The sequence below is a fragment of the Typopeltis vanoorti genome, chromosome 12, assembly GCF_054136105.1.
Source record: "Typopeltis vanoorti isolate ZY-2024b chromosome 12, IOZ_Tvanoo_1.0, whole genome shotgun sequence".
Lineage (NCBI taxonomy): Eukaryota > Metazoa > Arthropoda > Arachnida > Uropygi > Thelyphonidae > Typopeltis > Typopeltis vanoorti.
The window spans coordinates 71,899,804-71,920,279 of NC_143560.1; the positions used below are offsets into that span (position 1 = coordinate 71,899,804).

General features: G+C 35.4%; 1 protein-coding gene across 3 annotated transcripts in view; it reads right to left on the reverse strand.

Annotated features, from left to right (window-relative positions):
* Window positions 1-8,538: 8,538 nt before the first annotated feature.
* The window catches only part of l(3)76BDm (trafficking protein particle complex subunit 8 homolog l(3)76BDm), a 447,636-nt gene continuing 435,698 nt past the window's right edge, over window positions 8,539-20,476 (reverse strand). For all 3 annotated transcript variants that reach the window (XM_090401248.1, XM_090401249.1, XM_090401247.1), the window contains one exon: window positions 8,539-9,159. In XM_090401248.1, coding sequence (XP_090257374.1) covers window positions 8,859-9,159 — 301 coding nt within the window. In that variant the 3' untranslated portion in view covers window positions 8,539-8,858. The remainder of the gene's footprint in view (window positions 9,160-20,476) is intronic.

The following is a 20,476-nucleotide window of genomic DNA, read 5'->3' on the forward strand; positions in this document are numbered from 1 at the left end:
CCTTTTCTTGTATGAGACTGGCTAACTCACCTTTCGTCGAAAGAGACCCCATAAAGGTTCCTTATTTCGTTTATACTGACTGAGCTACGAAGGCGCTGCTGCTTTTTTCTTTACTTTATATTATTATTTTGAGAATGTAAATTATCATGTTTTAGTATTTATTTTAGCTAATTCCGTCACTAAACTGTAGTAATATCTTGTCATGACATTGGACATTGGCGCGTATAATGTAGTGCAGGATCCTGAGAGGAACTTTATCAGGGGGTACAAAGTCTGATAGGAATTTAATCACGAGATACAAAGTTTTTTGGGCCCCTTTACCTTCTCCATTAGTCATTGTTTTATGGCTCCTGGGACCAAGTAAGATATACCCTCCCTCTCAGAGGCACTGGTGTAGTGTTGATTCATCCACAGGCGTTCCATCTCATTTCTCAAACCACCTTGTGGGGTACAAATGGAATCTCATGTTGGACAGCATTACTTTTATATATTCCTGTTTCCTGGTAGTATGTGGCCGCAGCTTTTGCAATATTAGTTTGAGCAGAATTGCCATAGCAGAGACCATGCAGAATTGTCCAACTCTGCACTTGTAAATTCTTCTTCTTACTCATTGTTTTCTTTATATTTCCTCCATGTACAGTTCCTTTTTATGCATTCCTGTTTAATTATGATATCCGTCCATCAATCCTAAAAATTTCTCACATTTTGTTACAAGAGAAGGGTTCAGTGACTGGCGAAATACTATTGTAATTGATCAACATGGAAAAGCACTACTCACCGAGACTCTATGCTAAGATACTTAACTCGCAGACAAGGTGTAGGGATGGGACAACAGTTGGAAAAACAAATTCAGGAAGAGTGTGATTACTTGGAACATGTCCTGAGGCATGTCATAGCTGTTATTCGTACGTTAGCTGAACGTGACTTGCCTTTTCGAGGAACAGAAGAAAGATTTGGATCATTGCAAAATGGGAACTTTTTAGGGCTGCTTGAGCTCATAAATCAGTTTGATCCATTTTTGCAGGTCACATTGCGAAATATGGAAATTGTGGGAAAGGAAATCCTTCTTATCTGTCCAAAGCCACCTGTGAGGAACTCATTCAACTGATGGCTCAAAATGTCCACGTGCTTATTGTTGATGAAGTAAAATCTTCTGGTTATTTTAGTTTGTCAGTTGATTCAACACCAGATCTGTTACATATCGACCAGTTAAGTGTTGTACTTAGGTACATAAAAGATGGATAGCCTATTGAACGCATTTTAACCTTTCTGGAAATGAAAAGTCATACTGGCGAGGAAATGGCAAATCAGGTGTTGCAGTACTTACGTAAATTTTGTCAGCTAAACTTTTCAAAATGTAGGGGTTAGTCTTATGACAACGCAGCTAACATGTCTGGGCATTATAAGGGGATGCAGCAAAAAATTTTAGAAACATGCAAGTTTGCTATATATGTGCCCTGTGCAGCTCATTCACTAAATTCGGTAGGCCGAAGTGCTGTTGACTGCTGTCAAGAGGCGGTTAATTTCTTCTCTACAGTGCGGTAGCTTTATACCTTTTTTACAGCCTCAACCAGCCGGTGGAAGGTTGTATTGGAAATGGAAATGTCTTAAAATCCCTAGATGGGAGGCACATGCTATGGCAACAGCAGCAATTTTGAAATCGTTCCATCAAATTTTAGAAGCATTAGACTGTATAGCCGAAGACCAGTCACAAAAGGGAGACACTATAAGAGAAGCAGATAATATTGCAAATAAGATGCAAGAGCTAGAATTCGTTTTTATGTTGAATTTTTGGGATGAGATTTTGCAAAATTTCCATAGAGTAAGCCAAGTTCTAGAGAATGAGGATGTCAACTTAAAAACATGGACAAATCTGTATGAATCATTAGCTGACCAATTGTGCACTTCACGAAATGAATTTGAAAGATATGAAGCAGCTACAAAGGAAGTGCTACCGAAGCAGCTAGAAAGGAAGTGCTACCAGATGTTGATTACAAGGCAGCTCAAACTCGCAAACGTATCAGAAAGAAGGTACCCAATGATGGAGATGCTCCAGAAGTATATCTGAATGCCAGAGATAAATGTCGTATCACCACCTTTTATACAATTGTTGACAAATTTGAAACTGAGATGAGAAGAAGAGGAGAGGTATACAAAGAAATATCAGAGAAATTTTCTTTTCTAAGTGATGTGCCACATAATGCTACTTCGGTGACATCATCATATACTGAAATTGAAAGGTATTCTCAGTGTTGTCAAAAGCTGATTAATGCTTACCCAGAGGACTTGAACACTAATTTCTCAGCTGAGCTTCAGCAGTTTCACTCATATGTGCACTATAAGTTCAGTAAACAAAAAATGTAAAAACAACATTCAGTCATGCTGAACTTCATAAAATAATTGTAGAAGACATTGAGCGTGCCTTTCCAAATGTTGACATTGCCTTTTGTATATTTTTAACATTAATGGTCACAAATTGCTCAGTTGGGCATTCATTTCTCAGTTGAAGTATATTAAAAATCCCATCAGAACAATTATGCAACAGGGCGGGTTGAATGCCTTATCTCTACTACATATAGAAGCAGATGTGTTATGTAAGATTAATTTTGAGGATCTGATCAAAATCTTTGCAATTAAAAAAAGTAGGAGAAAACTTTTCAAATCTAAATAAAGTTGAAGTATACAAAAATAAACATTATTTTCCATCTTACTATAAGTTTTGTTTTAAAAAAAATGAGCCTTTTTATTCCCGTATATATAGGGAGCAGGTAAGGCCGTTTTAAGCCCTAACTTTTGGAGACTGAGTGGGCAGTTCAATCTCCACTGCTACTCAATCGGAGATAGCTGACTCAAGGCTATCACTAATTAAGCGGCACGCAGTGAAGAGTGACGGCTCAACAAGTGCCGCTATCTCGTGCTCCCTAACCCTAACACCTGCATTTAATGTCTAAAATAATGTGGGTTCTACGGTCGATTTTCTTGAGTTTACGGGACGAAAAACCCGCTTGCCCGTGATCGACTAACTCGGTCGAAAAAAGGCTTAGAAAAATTTCCTTTAGTCGCCAACTAGACTCGAAATCAAGTCTTCCTTCGTGCGGCGAAGCACCATGGTATGCAAATGCCACATCCACTGAGGTACACAGCTTTATGTTTTGTTTCATTTTGAAAAAAAAATAAAAATTTATTTTATGGTTTATTATTGTTTATATTTTGAATTACAAATATATGAGGCACCAAAATCTTTTAAGTGCTTAGGGTCTCTATGGGTCTTAATCCGGCCCTGATTACTACTGAGTGCTCTGCAATGATAGGTAATAAATCAGACTTCATTCATTATGTAAAAACGATGACAAATATCCAGATATTTTATTTTAACGTACCACTGTATTATTCACCAACAAGTACTGTTAATAAAAGATTAAACACAAAAGATGTTTTGGATATTACATTTAAAATTGTAAATTATGTTCGAGGAAAAGCCCTGCAACGGCGATTATTTAAATTACAGGCAGATGATGACAGGGAACTTCTGTTATACAATAATATTCGCTGGCTGAGCAAAAGTCATTTTTAGAAAGCTTTCTTGTATTAATTAACGATATAAAAATTTTTCTTGATGAAAAAGGAGATATTTATCCACAATTAAGTGATAAGAGATGGTTCTTATTTCACTTATCATTTTTAGTAGATTTCTGTACGAAATTAAGCAATTTAAATTTAGAGTTACTAGGTAGAGATAAAAATTTAATTGACATGTCAAGTTCAATAAAAACTTTCCAACAATACTTACTTTTATTAAAGAAAAATATAAATGACCCCGAATTTAGACATCTCCCATATTTATTAAAAGTTTTTGAACAAAATCAAGAAATGCTTCGCTATGATTTAAAAGAATTTATTCGTGAAATAGAATTAGTTGAGGAAGAAATAAATTCAAGATTTAAAGATTTTAATAAAACTGAAATGATTGTCTTTTATCAAAAAGGCATCTTTTATCGCTCTCCAGCCAAAAGGCTGTGGGTTCAAATCCCACCATGGGCATGGATGTTTGTGATTGTCTGTGAAAATACTAGTGGTGGTGGTTGGCAGTAGATGGCGTTGGTGTAGTTGTGGTTTGGTGAATTGAGTGGTGGAGAGAGAGCTGTAGAGTTGAAGCCCTCCCTCGATGAGCCCTTGGACTCCCTGGAGGTGACATGCAATAATAATAATAATAATCAATAACCCATTTCAAGAAAACTTGAACATCACAGAAATTTCAAATAAAATTAGTGGGCTGTTTGATATAAACCAAGCTGAAGTAGAACTTGAGATAATAAACATTCAGAATAGTTTACATTTAAAATCAATAAAGTCATTTGGAAGTATGCACATGAAAAATTCCGAATATTAACTGATATTGCGCGAAAAATTCTGTGGTGTTTCGGATCGACATACTTGTCAGAATTCGCTTTTTCAAATATGACCATCATAAAAAATCAATTAAGAAACCAAATTATAAATGATCATTTGGATGATTGTCTGCGATTGGCCACTTCTTCATATCAACTTGACTATGAAAATATTGCGAGGTCCAAACAATGCCAAATTTCACATTAACTTTTATTCATTTTTTTTAATCAACCAGCATTTCCTGTAACTTGTAAGTTTGTAATCAATATGCTGTTTTTTCTAACTTTGGTTTTATAAAATAGAAAAATAAATGTTTTATTCCAATATATTTGTTTTGTTTTTTTTTGTATTAAAATAATTAAAAGTGATAAATATTTAAATACACAAAGTTTTCAGTTGTGTATTTGTGCGTAATCAGATATCAGGTTGGGGGAACGTGATCTATATAAGAGAGAAGATCGCCGAATAACTTTTTATAGAAAAGTAGCTCGCATAGTAAAAAAGGTTGAACACCACTGCCATAGTAACATTATCTATTGGAGGTTTTAAATTGTTCATTTTGAAGATGTATTCCAAACGAAGTAAATTAGCTTCTTAAGGTGAAAGGAAAGAAGTTACTTTTTCTATTTTTGTAACAATTCCTTTGGAATAGATCTTGATGATAACAAAATTAAAACCCTTAGCAAGAATATCCTTTTCAACATTAGAAAGATAACTGGATTTGTGAATAATAATCATATCAGGAGAAAGCTGAAATTTAAATTTGGTATTCTAACTACAAAGCTTTAAATATTCTAATTAATTTAGTTTTGTTGGTATTTTGGATATTAGATACTTTGAGTTGACCATATCTTTAATATCTTGCCAAGTATAAGTATCTAAAGTTTATATACATACACACACACGCTTTCCTAAGAGAAATCTCGACACGCCTGACCATTTCCCATGTCATAATACATGGCCACTCTCTTCACCTGGAGGTAGTATGCTCATTTCCTTTTTCAATTTATTTACAATCACATCTTTTGATGTGATTACCAAGCTGCAGGTTCAAATTCTTCCATCAGCATGGATGTGGGAGATGAATTTCATTGCTTGGTGTGGTCTCACACCAAGCAGTGATATATCCTTACTTATTGGAGGCCTGAAGTTATAAAAACTTCCATGTCAGGGTCTTTAAAGCAGAGTTTCTGGATTATGTAAAAATTAAATAAAAAAGACAAATAAATAAAATTTAAAAAAATAATAAATTCTCAGTAGGGTCTAGGCTAAGAGGCTTCTTAGCCCAGACCCTACCCATGGTACTCATGTACTATAGGTTTATAACCTTTCATTGGTAGGAGTCAGATTTCAAAAAAAATGGTCCAACATTTTTGATCCTTGGGCTCTCTTTTACATGATGTCAATAACTTTCTATTAAACTTTATAAATTCCCCTTCTATCCTTCCAAATGTCTGTTTGCCTTTTCAGTCCGTACTCCTAGAGTTGAAATGGAAGATTTCATGGGGAGAGGCTCCTGTTCGCACTATGGAGATGTCTAACATCAGCCTCCTTTTGTGATATAGCGTTTCTGACATGACAACATTTACACAGAAGTAACAATGCACAGTTGAGCAGGATAAAATCAAATTTCATATTGAAAAGAAGAACATGTAAGAAAGTTTTAAAGTGAATAAAAGTTGCATAGCTCTCCAATGTAAACTATAGACTAAAATATGCAAATATTATTCAAGAAAAAATGAAAGAGTTTGAGAACAGAAACCAAACCTTGGAGATTCAATGACAAGCCCTGAAAAAAACTGACTGATTTAGCCAGAAAGGTATGTTTGAGGTTGTCTGCAAGAATAGAAAAATCAGAACATTGTGGTGGACACAGGAAGTTAAAGCAGAAATAATGGAAAAGAAGAAAGCATATCAAAAGTTCCTGGTGAATAAGTCAGCTAATCCTTTTAGAGAATATAGAGAAAAATATAAGAAAGCTAAACACTATGTAAACTAGCTAAACAAAATGCATGGGAAGACATTTGCAAAAACATAAATAAATATCAGGAAGGGGGCAAAATATTCTGGAGGCTGTTGAAAAAGCTCAGAAATTGAGGAAAGAGTGCTGTAAAAGGAATTAGAGATGATAAAGGTGACATGAAAACTGGAGAAAGAGATATCCTTGATGTATAGAGTAATTACTTTGAAAAATTGCTAAATGAAACAAACAGTGATAGCATATTGGTAAAACAGGCATGCTAGTCAGGAATACATATCCATACTGGAAGTAGAAATGCCTGAAACGTGGAGAGGCAGCTGGTATAGATGATATTTGATGAGAAATACTCAAGTATGGAGGTATAAAAGTCTTACAGTTGCTGCACTGGATAACTTAGATGGCCTGTACAGAGAGACGAATTCCAGATGATTGCAGCAGAGCTCTCATAGTACCCATATATAAAAAGGGAAATAAAACTGAATGTGAAAATTACAGAGGCATTTCTCAACTGAGTGTTCCTGGTAAGATTTATGCAAGTATACTTGAAAAACGGTTGAGAAGGATTGTGGAAGGGAAGCTTGGTGAAGAACCAGCTAGATCCAGGCCAAATAGAGGCTGTCAAGATCAGATTTTCACTTTACGACAAATAGTTGAGAAATCGTGGAAATATAACAAAGATCTGTATTTAAGTTTTGTAGATCTGGAAAAGGCATATGACAAGATGCCAAGAGAGAAGCTATTCAAAACACTACATGGTGTTAATGAGGCATTACATCAAGCAATACTTAGTCTTTATTTGAGTTGTGAGTCGTTTAATGTTAAATTGGTATCAGACAAAGATGTACACTATCCCTTCTCTTATTATCTATATGGATCACATTATGAAGGAAAGTTGTATTAAACCTGTATTAAATAAAGTTGTATCAAAATTGGAGATGTTAATCTCAGCTCTTTGCTTTATGTGGATGATGTCATACTTCTGAATAAATCTGCTACTAGTCTGCAAGATACCCTGACTAAATTGAATAACTGTTGTAATAGATATGGTATGAAGGTCAGCATTAAAAAGACAAAGACAACGAAAATAGGCAGAAACATTGAAAATATCAACTGCATTGCAATGGAGAACTTATAGAACAAGTAAAACATTTCAACCATTAAGCACGATTTTTAGTGAAGATGGTTAATTAAATATGGAAATAGAATCAATAAAGCTGGTATGGTAGGAAGTCAACTGAAGAAATTTATATGGAATAAGAGAGAAATTACCCAAAACACTAAATTAGCTGCGTACAAGACAGTGTTCAAACGAATTTTAACTTATGGATCTGAGAGCTGGGTGAGAAGTAAAACACTTGACCAAAGACTAGAGACCACAGATATGAGAGTCCTGAGAAAGATTAGAGGCGTGAACAGATGGCATCAATGGCAATATCATATTAAAAACGAGGATATTAGGAAAGAACTTGCCACTGTCAGCATCCAGAAATGTGTTAGCAGAGCTAATCTCAGGTGGTATGGTCACAAGCTGAATGGGAGAGTAAAGATTAGCAAAACAAGCGTTCTCTGCCAGGTTGGCAGGAAAAAGACTCAGAGGAAGACCAAGATACAGGTGGATTGATACAGTAAAAAGTGCCTTTGAAGACGGAAATATAAGACCTGATAATATCGGAGTGTTGACAGGTAACAGATTGATATGGAGGAAAATTGTAGATAGGAAGTTAGTAATGATGTAAATTTTTCATGTTGTACTATCATATCCTGTACAACCCCCTTGAGGGTATATATATATATATATATTAGAAATTTGATGATGATGATGAAGTGTTCAAAGAAGCAATAAAACACAAAAACTGTCAATTTTTGATTGGTAGATTGCAATCTCTCCTTGCATAGAATCCCCCCCCCCCCCCATATTAACGGCTTTAAGATCAATAGCAGTACTCAGTATTTATTAAAATGTGGCATATTTTGAAATCAAAATATGCCATCAAAAAAATATTGTTCAGGAATAAGCTCAATAAAATAATGCTGAAATGTAATTGAAAAAAATAAATGTTTTTGTGATTTGGGTTTCTATTTACTTTGGAAGATCATGTTTTAGAGAATAAAATATACTAAAGTAGACTTCAACTTAAAACTAACATATCAAATTAAAAACAACAAAATCCTCAGCTCAACTAGGATTTTTATTACAAAATGAAATTTCAAATTAAAGATTACAAAATATTTTTTTAAAAGGCTCGCTTAAAATTATTCAATTTCAATTTATTATTCCACAATGTACAACAGGGAATTATTTCCCAATAACTTCTTAACTCTTGCATTTTCATACATGATCTGGTTTACAGGTGCATACTTTATCGTATTAGTGGCTTTATTACAAGGGATTAAATATTAAAGCTTCACGTGCCATAAAAGTTCCACATTTGTGAGATGACACAACTTCTTTAGACCTTAACTTTGATGTACACCAGAAAACCAGATGTCAATTTGTCACTAGTCTAGAGTCACTTATAATGATTAAACAAGGTGCTAAAATGTGGGACAGATATGACTTTTCTTGTTCCTCACTGCTTTCCAGACTACTCTGAATAACTAAATTTCCTATATTGTATGTTCCTGTGGAGCTAAAGCACACTTGTAATGGCACATTAATAGTAGCACTCGGACCTGCTAGCACCTGCCGCCTACTTGGGCCAACCCACGAAAATCCTTGACACTTCAAAGATTTTATGTTCTCTTGGTTATATGGCTGGTTAGTCAGATTTACTTGACTGGAATAGTCACTGCAAATTATAAAATAGTATAAGTTAAAGATTCAAAAATGTCATTTATATAATAAACACAAAACACCAAATAAACTTTTAAGTGAATAAAAAACTAATTTAAATTGTTATATTCACTTTTTGTTATTGGACGTGCATGAACAAGCGAGCATGCGCACCTCCCCCCATTTACTTTGATAAATCATATTATCATATTAAAACAACATGAAAAAAATTAAAACCAAGTGAAATCATAAGACTTAATGTTGCAGAAATTCTGTGAAACATACTCTTGACAAGATTTAATGTCATAACAATCATGATCCTGAGAAGTGATTGTATTATGATTCACTGTATTATGGACTGGACAGTAAGGGATAAAGGATATCCTTTTAGAAACCATTTTTCAAGGCAAATAACCTTTATTGATAGCTAAACTATTCAGAGTAACACTCATACCATACTATAACGATATCTTCATGCAATCTTCTTGGAACCTGTGGGCACCACATTCAAACACATCCATCCACAAAAGAATTACTTGTAATTCTTTTGTTGCATTACACAATCATATAATAATAAAGGAATAACAATCATGCATGGAATTTGCAAGCAACATTCTGGAATTATGAAGTGTCTTTGTAATGGTCCACTGAAGGCAACAAGGAAAGTTCCTGTGCTTTAGTGGATATCCCTCTTCCCTTAGCCATCTCATATTCAACTTCTGCAGAAAAAGTAGATGTGCGATTTTGAATCTCCACATATTTAAGCAAAAAAGGTTCTATGTAGGGTAACATTACCTTCTGCTTATCTTGCGTTTTAAGAAATTACAACTGAGAATTTCAGAAATGCTACAGATAAATGGGATGGTGATGAATTTACTGTATACAATGTTTGGAGGAGGAGAGAGAATGAGTAGATATGGGAGTGTTGACTTTTTTTTCTCAATTCAGTGAGGGTTGTTGTAGCCATTGGTTAAAAGGTACTGTGTATGTGGTTGATTTCAGAAATAAATGAAATGCTATCAGAACAAATTAGTATCCTTAGTTTTGCCCTGTTTACCTGAGATTTTATAATGCCATATTGCTGTGGAAGGAAGGGGAGGGGGATGATGCAACAGTTGATGGATGTATGAGTGTACAGAATCCATCTGATCGTCATATAATCAGGGTATCAAGGAAGGATAGACTGTTGTTGTAGCTTTCTATTTCTATAGCAAACTAGGTAATGGATGTTAGCAATTCACAAAGAGAAAAGAAAAGTGTTCAGAGTATCCAAGCCATGTGGCCAATTCATAAAACACTGTCTATACTGCACAGACAAATGGTCTGGGGGGCAGGGAAGAAACAGAGGTTGATCAGCATACTTTTCAAATGTCTCAAAAAAAAAAGTAGTTGGCTGCATAGGAAGAGTGAGAAGAGCCCATGGCCACACCATGAACTCTATTTCATGTGCCTTGCTAAACAAATAGCCTGAGTTCATGTTGAATCGAAACAGGACTTGAGATATAAGGAGGAAATTCAGGTGGTATTATTACGATTATCGTACAGGCATCTCCATGGTGTCTGCAAAGTCACCCCGGGAGACCCAAACTATCCAAACAATCTATCATACCTGTCCTTGAATGCATTAACAGACAAAGTGTTCACAACTGACACTGGCAACCCATTGCCAGTGTCAGTTTTCTGACAAATTCTCCAAGCAAAAAATCTAGTCTTCACACCCCTACTAACCACACCTTTACTCAGATTCCAGGGATGACCTCTTGTTCTGTATCCTCTAGCCAAGTGCTGAAACATTTCCACTGCATCAATCCTATAAAACCCTTTAAGTAAATTAAATATTTCTATCATATTCCCCTCTATTCTGCCTATCAACCAACTTTTGCAACCATTAAAATTCTCAATCTATCCTCATAGAAACATTCCACAGACCATCTTGGTCACTTGCCACTGAATCCTCTCTATCACTTAATTTCCAAGAAACCCAGGAGACCAAACCTGAGCACAGTAATACTTGTTGAAGTATTAAGGCCTTCTAAAGAGGAATAACAACTTCCTTATCTCCATTTGTTAGTGCGTTCTTCAATAGCCAAGCAATCTTATGAGCTACTTTAGCAGCCTTAGCAATATGCCCTCTAAACTTCAACTCTCTGTCTGCCATTATCCCTAAATCTCTAGCTTCATCTATTTCCTAGTGTACATTGCCATCAATGTGGAATACAGCTTGTAAATGATTTATCCCAAAATGCATAATTTTACATTTCTCCACATCAAACTGACACCCATTATCTTTTCTCCATACTGAAATTTTGTCCATATTCAGCTCACTTAATCAACATTGTGTTGATTAACTATTACTCTACCTAATTTTGCATCATCAGCTAACAACTGATATATTTCCTTTCAGATTATTTCCAATATCATTTATGTGCAAATTAAACAGTAGTTGTCCTAGCACAAAACCTTGTGGCATACCACCAGTCATCTGCTTTTTACTGGATTCTGCTCCTCCATATAGTACTTTTTTGGTATCTGTCCATTAGCAACTCTTTTATTCATATCACCAGTTTCCTATCCATGCCCATTTGTTCTAATTTGTGTAACAGAGTTCCACATTGTATTCTGTCAAATACCTTTGCAAAACCTTACAGAAACATCATGTAGCCATTTCCTTTAACCCACTCAGCTGTCATTCTATTATAAAAAGTTAGCAAATTATTAAGGCATGACTGATCTTTCACAAAGCCAAGTTGCCCTGCATAGAGTATCATATTCTTATCCACCCAATTCTTGAATTCTCTCTTTGACCAATTTTGCCAGTACTTTTACAACCACTCCTGAGATACTGATTGGTCTATAATTTGCTACTGCAGTCTTAGAACCTCCCTTATGCAAGGAATTATTTTGCCCACTTTCCAATCCCTTGGAAATCTACCAGAATTAAGAGTTAAATTAAAGAGTAATCAGAGGCATTGCCAGTTCTCTTTCACATTCTTGCAAAACAGGAGCTAATATCCCATCTAATCCCACAACTGTATTTACATTGAGATTCTGAAATATCCTAAGTACCTCCAATTCATCCACTTCTGTTCCCATATCAGTCTCTGTCACATATGTCACAGCATTAACCTCACTTGGATGATATACCCTTGCAAAGTGGTCACTCGATAACTCAACTATTTTAAATGCTTCTGTCACTTCGTCATCCTAAGCACTCATTAGGGTTATTCTTCCGTCATTCCTCCTCTTACTTGCTACATAATAAAATAACTCCTTGGGAATTTCTTTGGCTCTCGCATAATCTGGTTTAGCTTTCCTTACTATGCTGGTCACCTTTGTGCTCTTTATGAGCTTGCTGGTCACCTTTCTCGCCTAACCTTTGTGCTCTTTATAAGCTTGCTGGTCACCTTTCTCGCCTAACCTTTGTGCTCTTTATGAGCTTGCTGGTCACCTTTCTCGCCTAACCTTTATGCTCTTTGTGAGCTTGCTGGTCTTTATATATTCTCTAAAACACTTTCTTTTTTTTTGCAACTCATGCTTAATGATACTACTCATCTATCTAATCCAGTGCTTCCCAAACTTATGGATGCCAAGGCCCCTTTGGAAAAATTAATATATTTCATGGCCCCCCAGTGAAAAAAAAATTGTAATATAGAGATGTATTATTGTAATATTTATTGTATTTATATTCAATACAATTTATATTCAAGATTTTGCATTTGTAATCTTTTTTTGTATTTCTTAGCAATATATTTGAAATGAAACTTATATGAATAAATATATATTTATTAATATTCATTAATCGCTGAAATACGCAAGAAGCAAAATTTGTGAACCAACACCAATGTGTAATTTTTTCCATTAAAATATAAAAGCAAACAAAAAATAAATAATAAAAATTAAATACGTTTCTTTTAAAATAAAAAAAAAACTACTTAGTCTTAAAACATTTTAAATTTGTTTTCATTATTTCACCCCCCTCCCCTCAACAAAACTTACGGCCCCCTAGGGGGCCACAGCTCACAGTTTAGGAAGCGCTGATGTAATCTATCTAACTCCTACCTGATTTACCTCCTTACCATAGGTATACAATTTAATATTGCTTCCTCAAGATGCCACTTAACTATCTCCCATGCACTAATAACATCCTTCACTTAGGATTTTATGCCATGGCACAGCTCTGAGCTTCCTCCTAAGCTTATCATTATTACCTGCCATTCTTGACAGAATATTCCTCATATTTTGCAATCTCTCAAGGAGGCAATGGCTATCTTGGATAGGTCCAACACTTCTAGCACTCCCATTTCCCTCCATCACATGTTGCCGCAAGTAATTATCTCTCAGTAGATGAGTGATTTCCTTCTTGCCTTGTGATCTTTCTTTCTTCCAATCTGTATCTCGATAGTTGAAGTCCCCCATAATAATCACTCAACCTGCACTCATTATACTAATTTGCTGATGCATTGCCTTCAGGTCATACCTGTGTTAAATTGTGAATGAAGAATTTTATGACTTATAAATACTTCATTCATGATTTAACATGAATTGCATTTCCTGAGCTAAATTTGCTCCTAAATAAATTGTAATTTAAACACTTACTGTTATTTGTTCATTGAAATAATAATTGTAATTTTTTTTTTAGTTATTTTATCTTGTATAAATTATTAATATAACTTGTAAAATGTATCCTAAGTGAACTGTAATATATGCATTTTATTTGTTGTTACGGAAAGTGAAAGTATTTCTAACGGACTCTGCTAATGTGATTTGATTGGCTGCTGTCAGAAAACTAAGTTATTTCATGATAGTGCGTGCCTTAGCATTGAGAACTACAACGATCATGTTTGGGTGAGAAAAAGAGAGAGGATTTATGAGATAGAGGAAGAAGGAACCAGAAGGAAAATGGAGTAAGTGTAGATAGGTAGTGAGACGTGACCTAACCCGAGATCGAACGTCGCAACAAAGATTTGGAAGCTTGTTCCGATTTTAATGAATCTTACTTTGAACTCATAATTATTTATAGTTTCCTGTCATCTTGTAAAGGAATTTACTTGAGTGAATGGATAATAATATGATTGAGATTTATCGTAAGACAAGTTATTACATGCAAGAAAATATCTTTTCCAGCATATAAGTTGTTGAACTCAGGGATACTACAAGTTTTGTGCAGTCTAAAGTGGAAAATTATTGAGTGGCTAGAAGTGATGTAAGAATTTTCCATAATGTACAAGCTATGATGATCATATCAGTAAGAATATCTATTCTATAACTAACGTGTGATAGTGATGTGTGTCCGGAGAACTTGGTAAAATTTCATGTTGCTGAAGCCAGCTAGTCCAGCTTGCAATAAATTTAGTTTATTTAGTTTAATCCTTTATCCAAGTGTGAGCAAACAAAGTTTGCGCCTGAAAGTATCTTCAGGACTGGGGTAAGGTGGTACAACACCAGGGCAACTTGTTGCAAAGGTGGAGCAAGCTACCAACACTCCTGTCTCAGTATCTCCTATAATGCAAAACACATCTCCTTGCAGATATGTCTAATGGTATGCTTTAAGGGAAGGGCCACCACCCAGACTAGTTTCGACCTTTATTGAGGTCTCTTCAGTGGGAGCCAGGCCCAAGTTGAGAGATGACCTGCTAATGCTTCTGCCTGGTATCTCAACTTGGGCCTGGCTCCCACTGAAGAGACCTCAATAAAGGTCGAAACTAGTCTGGGTGGTGGCCCTTCCCTTAATGCATAACATTAGACATATCTGCAAGGGAGATGTGTTTTGCATTATAGGAGATACTGAGACAGGAGTGTTGGTATCTTGCTCCACCTTTGCAACGAGTTGCCCTGGTGTTGTACCACCTTACCCCAGTCCTGAAGATACTTTCAGGCGCAAACTTTGTTTGCTCACACGTGGATAAAGGATTAAACTAAATTTATTATACTCTAACCAAGTGAAAAATAAACTTTCAATAGTCCAGCTTGATTGAGTGATATTATAAAACATTTCCTTGTGAAACAAAATGTGAGAAACTTCAATAAAGAAATAGTTCGTGTTTGAATGTGTTATCTCACAATGCACATGTATATTTAAGACTGAACCTTTTAAGAACTATTTTAATCCTCTCCTCTGATAGATATTGAAGTGGCCAGTTAAGTGTTTGATGAATTGAAGTTTATGAATATTTCTCTGAGAGTAAAAAGAATCAACTTTTAAATGTTTTGCTGAATATTGATGTTGTTTAAAGTGAAACTAAGTTGAAATTATAACGGATGAGAATTGTGAAAGCCTTATACATAAGTTCTAGCAGTAAATGATATACTCAGCTGAGTAGAATCTAATTTCTGTATAGAATGCATAAATTGTTTTCTAATTGTATTGATCTTAATAGAGTTCTTGTTTCTTATGTAAGAATAATTTTGTGAGAGAATTAAATATCTTGTTTAACTCAATTCTTATGCTTGCCTAATTTCAGTTTCATTGCACCGCTCATTAAAATCCAAATTTTGCGGGAAACCCAATATATAAGTAAGACAATTTCGGCCTGTAGTAAGTTCTTACAGCTGTAGTGCTAATTGGTGCTTGATTCCCTTACAAAATTGTGTGATTTCAAACATAGAGTGGCACAGTATAATAAAAAATTTTCTTTATGTTTGAAAGTGGGGTCAAACAACAGCTAGCAAATATAAGGTTGGACGAAAGACAGACACAACACCTGGAACCCACTGGCAGCAACCAACTGTATATTTTGTCTTATTGACCTTGATCTCACAGTAGACTGCTTCAAATGACCATCCACTCTCTCCCACCTATCTCCTATTCCCTTTTGGTGGCAATTCTTCTACTACTATCATCAGCAGTATCCCCCCCCCCCACATTTTATTTTCTCTATCCTCCCTGAAAATTCTGAACTCTTCACATTCTATTCCTGTAATCACATCATGTGCTGTTAGTCAACTCTCACTAATGCCTATAACTTCTGGTGAGATTGCACTAGCCAATGCCAAAAGCTCCTTCCTTTTGTTCTTGATACTTCTGGTATTAGTATACAAAAACTCTAGCATCCATTTAGGCTCCAACCACCTTTACTTTCTGAGTACCCTATTCAATATTTTTGCTTGAGAAACTAGATTCTTCACTTGTTGGTCATTCTTACATTCTCTTGCCTCACAGATACTTTCAAACACACTCACCTGCATCCACCCTAATTGCTTGAGTATATGCCTGAATTTGAGCTTCAGCATGTTCAGTAACAAAGCTCTTAACACTAAATTTAGGTGGAGTCCATCGGCATTATACAAATCATTCTTTACATCAAACTCAGACAGTAGGTCCACAAATCCTACATCATCTCTTCTGCACAACCTGCATATTAATTGATTTGCTATTAATGCCCTCCTCTATAATTCGCCTCTAACATAGTGTGACATGAGACTTACAATCATCACTTTTTGTCTCTCCTTTTTTGCTTCATCCAACAACTTTTTCCTATCCTCCCTCACAGAATACTTTTCACCTCTCAGATCATTAGTGGCAACCATGACAATTAGTTCTTTCTTCTTACCTTTTTGCATGATATGGCATGACTAATATCATTCATTTTTGCCAGAGAAATATAATTTTTTATACTTTAATTTGTATTAGATCAAAGGTATCTTTAAGTGAAACTTTGGTGAATAAGGAGATGTCAAAGTGATCTTTAAGTCAGTGTCATGGAGGATAAACTTAAAGTCTTCTGTACAGGACATAATTAAAATAGGTAGAGTTCTTTATGAATGAAGGAATGTTACAAGCAATGTGAAAAAAAAGTACGTTTTTGGCTAGTTTGGTGTAATAGTAAGTTTTCTTTATGACCTTTTAGCCCATACATCCAATGGCCAGAAGGTGATATTTTTCAGAAGTCTGTAAAGGTTTCAATCTGAAAAATATATAGTTTAACTGGTGATAAGTGGAACAGTCTTTTAGAAGTCATTTTTTAAGCATGTAATCTGACTGGTTAAGAACTATGTTTGTTGCCCTTATCTGCTGTTAATTATTATTATTATTTTGCCATTTTTGAGTTTCAGAAAAGCCTTAAATTATCTGTTGGAGATGTTGCTTTGGGGAGATTTCACCTCTGCTAGCACAGTGGTTACATGCAACCTAATATTGTTGGCAATTAGAAGGAAGGCTGCAGATCACTTGCTGGAATCTGTATCAAGAAATCATGGGCGGATATATTTCTGGGAGCAACAATGAAGTTCTGCATGTGACTCAGGGTGTTAATGGTGATGTTCCAAGGGTAGCAAAGGATAGGTTTTCACTACATTGCTTTTGGGTGATCACTGAAGCTTAGGAAGTGTTTTTTTTTTTTTTTTTTTTTTTTTTTTTTTTTTTTTTTTTTTTACCAGAATGGCAACTTTCAGATGTGCCAAAAACTTTTTAATTTTTGCAATTCCTTGTCTACTGATGCATTGGAGGTCTAAGAGGATCATGATCATACAGCAGCCTGCAATCAGTGCAGCCAACACTAACACATGTCAGCACTAACAAAGCTATTTGCATGCTAGAAGGACTCAACAACCAAGGCAAGTACAGAAATCTAGATGATTCTTTTAGACATCTCCAATGCATCAAAACATATAAGGAATTCCAAAAAATAAAAAAACTGCCACATCCAAAAGTATCATCATCATCATCATCAAATTCCTGCCATGTACCCTCAAGGGGTGTACAGGATATGACAGTACTACATGAAAAATTTACATCATTACTAACTTCCTATCTACAATTTTCCTCCAAATCAGTCTGTTACTTGTCAAGACTCCAACATTATCAGATCTTATATTTCTATCGTCTAATGCACTTTGTACTGTATCAATCCACCTATATCTTGGTCTTCCTCTGGGTCGTTTTCCTGCCAACCTGGCAGAGAACACTTGTTTTGCTAATCTTTCCTCTCCCATTCTATTTAAGTGACCATACCACCTGAGATTAGCTCTGCTAATGCATTCCTGGATGCTGACAATGTCAAGTTCTTTCCTAATAAACTCATTTTTAATATGATATTGCCATTGATGCCATCTGTTCATGCCTCTAATCTTTCTCAGGACTCTCATATCTGCGGTCTCTAGTCTTTGGTCAAGTGTTTTACTTCTGACCCAGCTCTCAGATCCATAAGTTAAAACTGGTTTGAACACTGTCTTGTATACAGCTAATTTAGTGTTCCGACTAATTTCTCTCTTATTCCATATGAATTTATTCAATTGACTTCCCACCATACCAGCTTTGCTGATTCTGTTGTCTATTTCTATATTTAATTTACCGTCTTCACTAAAAATCGTGCCTAAGTAGCTGAAATGTTTTACTTGTTCCACAGGTTCTCCATTCACAACACAGTTGACATTTTCAATGATTCTGCCTATTTTCATTGTCTTTGTCTTTTTATTGCTGACCTTCATACCATATCTATTACAACAGCTATTCAATTTAGTCAGAGAATCTTGCAGACTTTTAGCGGATTTATTTAGAAGTATAACATCATCTGCATAAAGCAAAGAGCTGACATTAACATCTCCAATTCTGATATCAGGTTTAATACCACTTTCCTTCATAATGTGATCCATATAGATAATGAATAACAGAGGAGATAATGTACATCCTTGTTTCACACCAGATTTAATATTAAACCATCTTCCTGTACTTCCTTCAATTCTAACTGCTGACTTACAACTCAAATAAAGACTAAGTATTGCTTTATATAATGCCCCATTGACACCAAATAACTGCAGCATATTGAATAGCTTCTCTCTTGGCACCTTGTCATATGCCTTTTCCAAATCGACAAAACTTAAATACAGATCTTTGTTATATTCCCATACTTTCTCGACTATTTGTCGTAAAGTGAAGATCTGATCCTGACAGCCTCTATTTGGCCTGAATCCAGCTTGTTCTTCACCAAGCTTTTCTTCCACAATTCTTCTCAACCGTTTCTCAAGTATACTTGCATAGATCTTGCCAGGAACACTCAGTAGGGAAATACCTCTGTAATTCTCACATTCAGTTTTATTTCCCTTTTTTATATATGGGTACTATGAGAGCTCTACTCCAATCATCGGGAATTCGTCCCTCAGTCCAGGCTTTCTGAACTATGCAGTGCAGCCAATGTAAGACTTTTATACCACACTTCAGCATTTCTGGTCGAATATCATCTACTCCTGCTGCCTTTCCACATTTCAAGCCTTTGATGGCTTTTTCTACTTCAAGTATGGATATGTATTCCTGACTACATGCCTGGTCAGTGTTTTTTATTACTGTGCTGTCATCACTGCTTGATTCATTTAGCAGTTTTTCAAAGTAATTACTCCATACTTCAAGGATATCTTTTTCTCCTGTTTTCATGTCACCTTTATCATCTCTAACTCCTTTTACAGCACTCTTTCCTCCATTCCTAAGCTTCTTCAACGACCTCCAGAATATTTTGCCACCTTCTTGATATTTATTTTCTACATTCTTGCCAAAGTCCTCCCATGACTTTTGTTTAGCTAGTTTTACACACTGTTTAGCTTTCTTACATTTGTCTCTGTATTCTGTAAGAGTAAAAGCTGACTTATTTGCCAGGAACTTTTGATATGCTTTCTTCTTTTCCTTCACTGCCTCTTTAACTTCCTGTGTCCACCAGGGAGTTCTGATTTTTTTATCCTTGCACACAACCTCACCACATGCCTCTCTGGCAGAATCAATCAATGTTTTCTTCAGAGTTTGCCACTGAATCTCCAAGGTCTGATTCCTGTTCTCAAACTCTTTCATTTTCTTTTCAATAATCTTTCTGTATTTTAGTCTGCAGTTCACATCTGAGAGCTGCTCAACTTTTATTCGCTTTAAAACTTTCTTTCATGTTATTCTTTTCAATATGAAATTCAATTTTATCCTGCTCAAGACTAAATAGTGATCGCTTCCAATTTCAAATCCTCTGTACACTCTGGTGTCCAGGGAGAAAACATCACTATCAACAATAACATAGTCAATGAGACTTTTCTTATTCCTAGCCTCTTCTCTCTCCATGTGAATTTGTGCACATTTTTATGTTGGAACATGGTGTTAGTAATAACCAGTCTATGTCCTGAGCAGAAATCCAACAGATATTTGCCATTATTATTAGCTTTGCTCTTTTCTCCAAATTTTCCCAAAATATTTCTGTATGTCTCACAATCATTTCCTACTCTGCTATTTAGATCCCCAAGAAGGACCAACTTTTCCTTTTTCATTGTGTCAGTTGCTTTTTCTAAAGCGTCAAAAAATTCCTCCACTTCTACCTTAGTAGAACCTTCTGTGGGACCATAGGTACAAATAAGTCTCATTGTCCAGT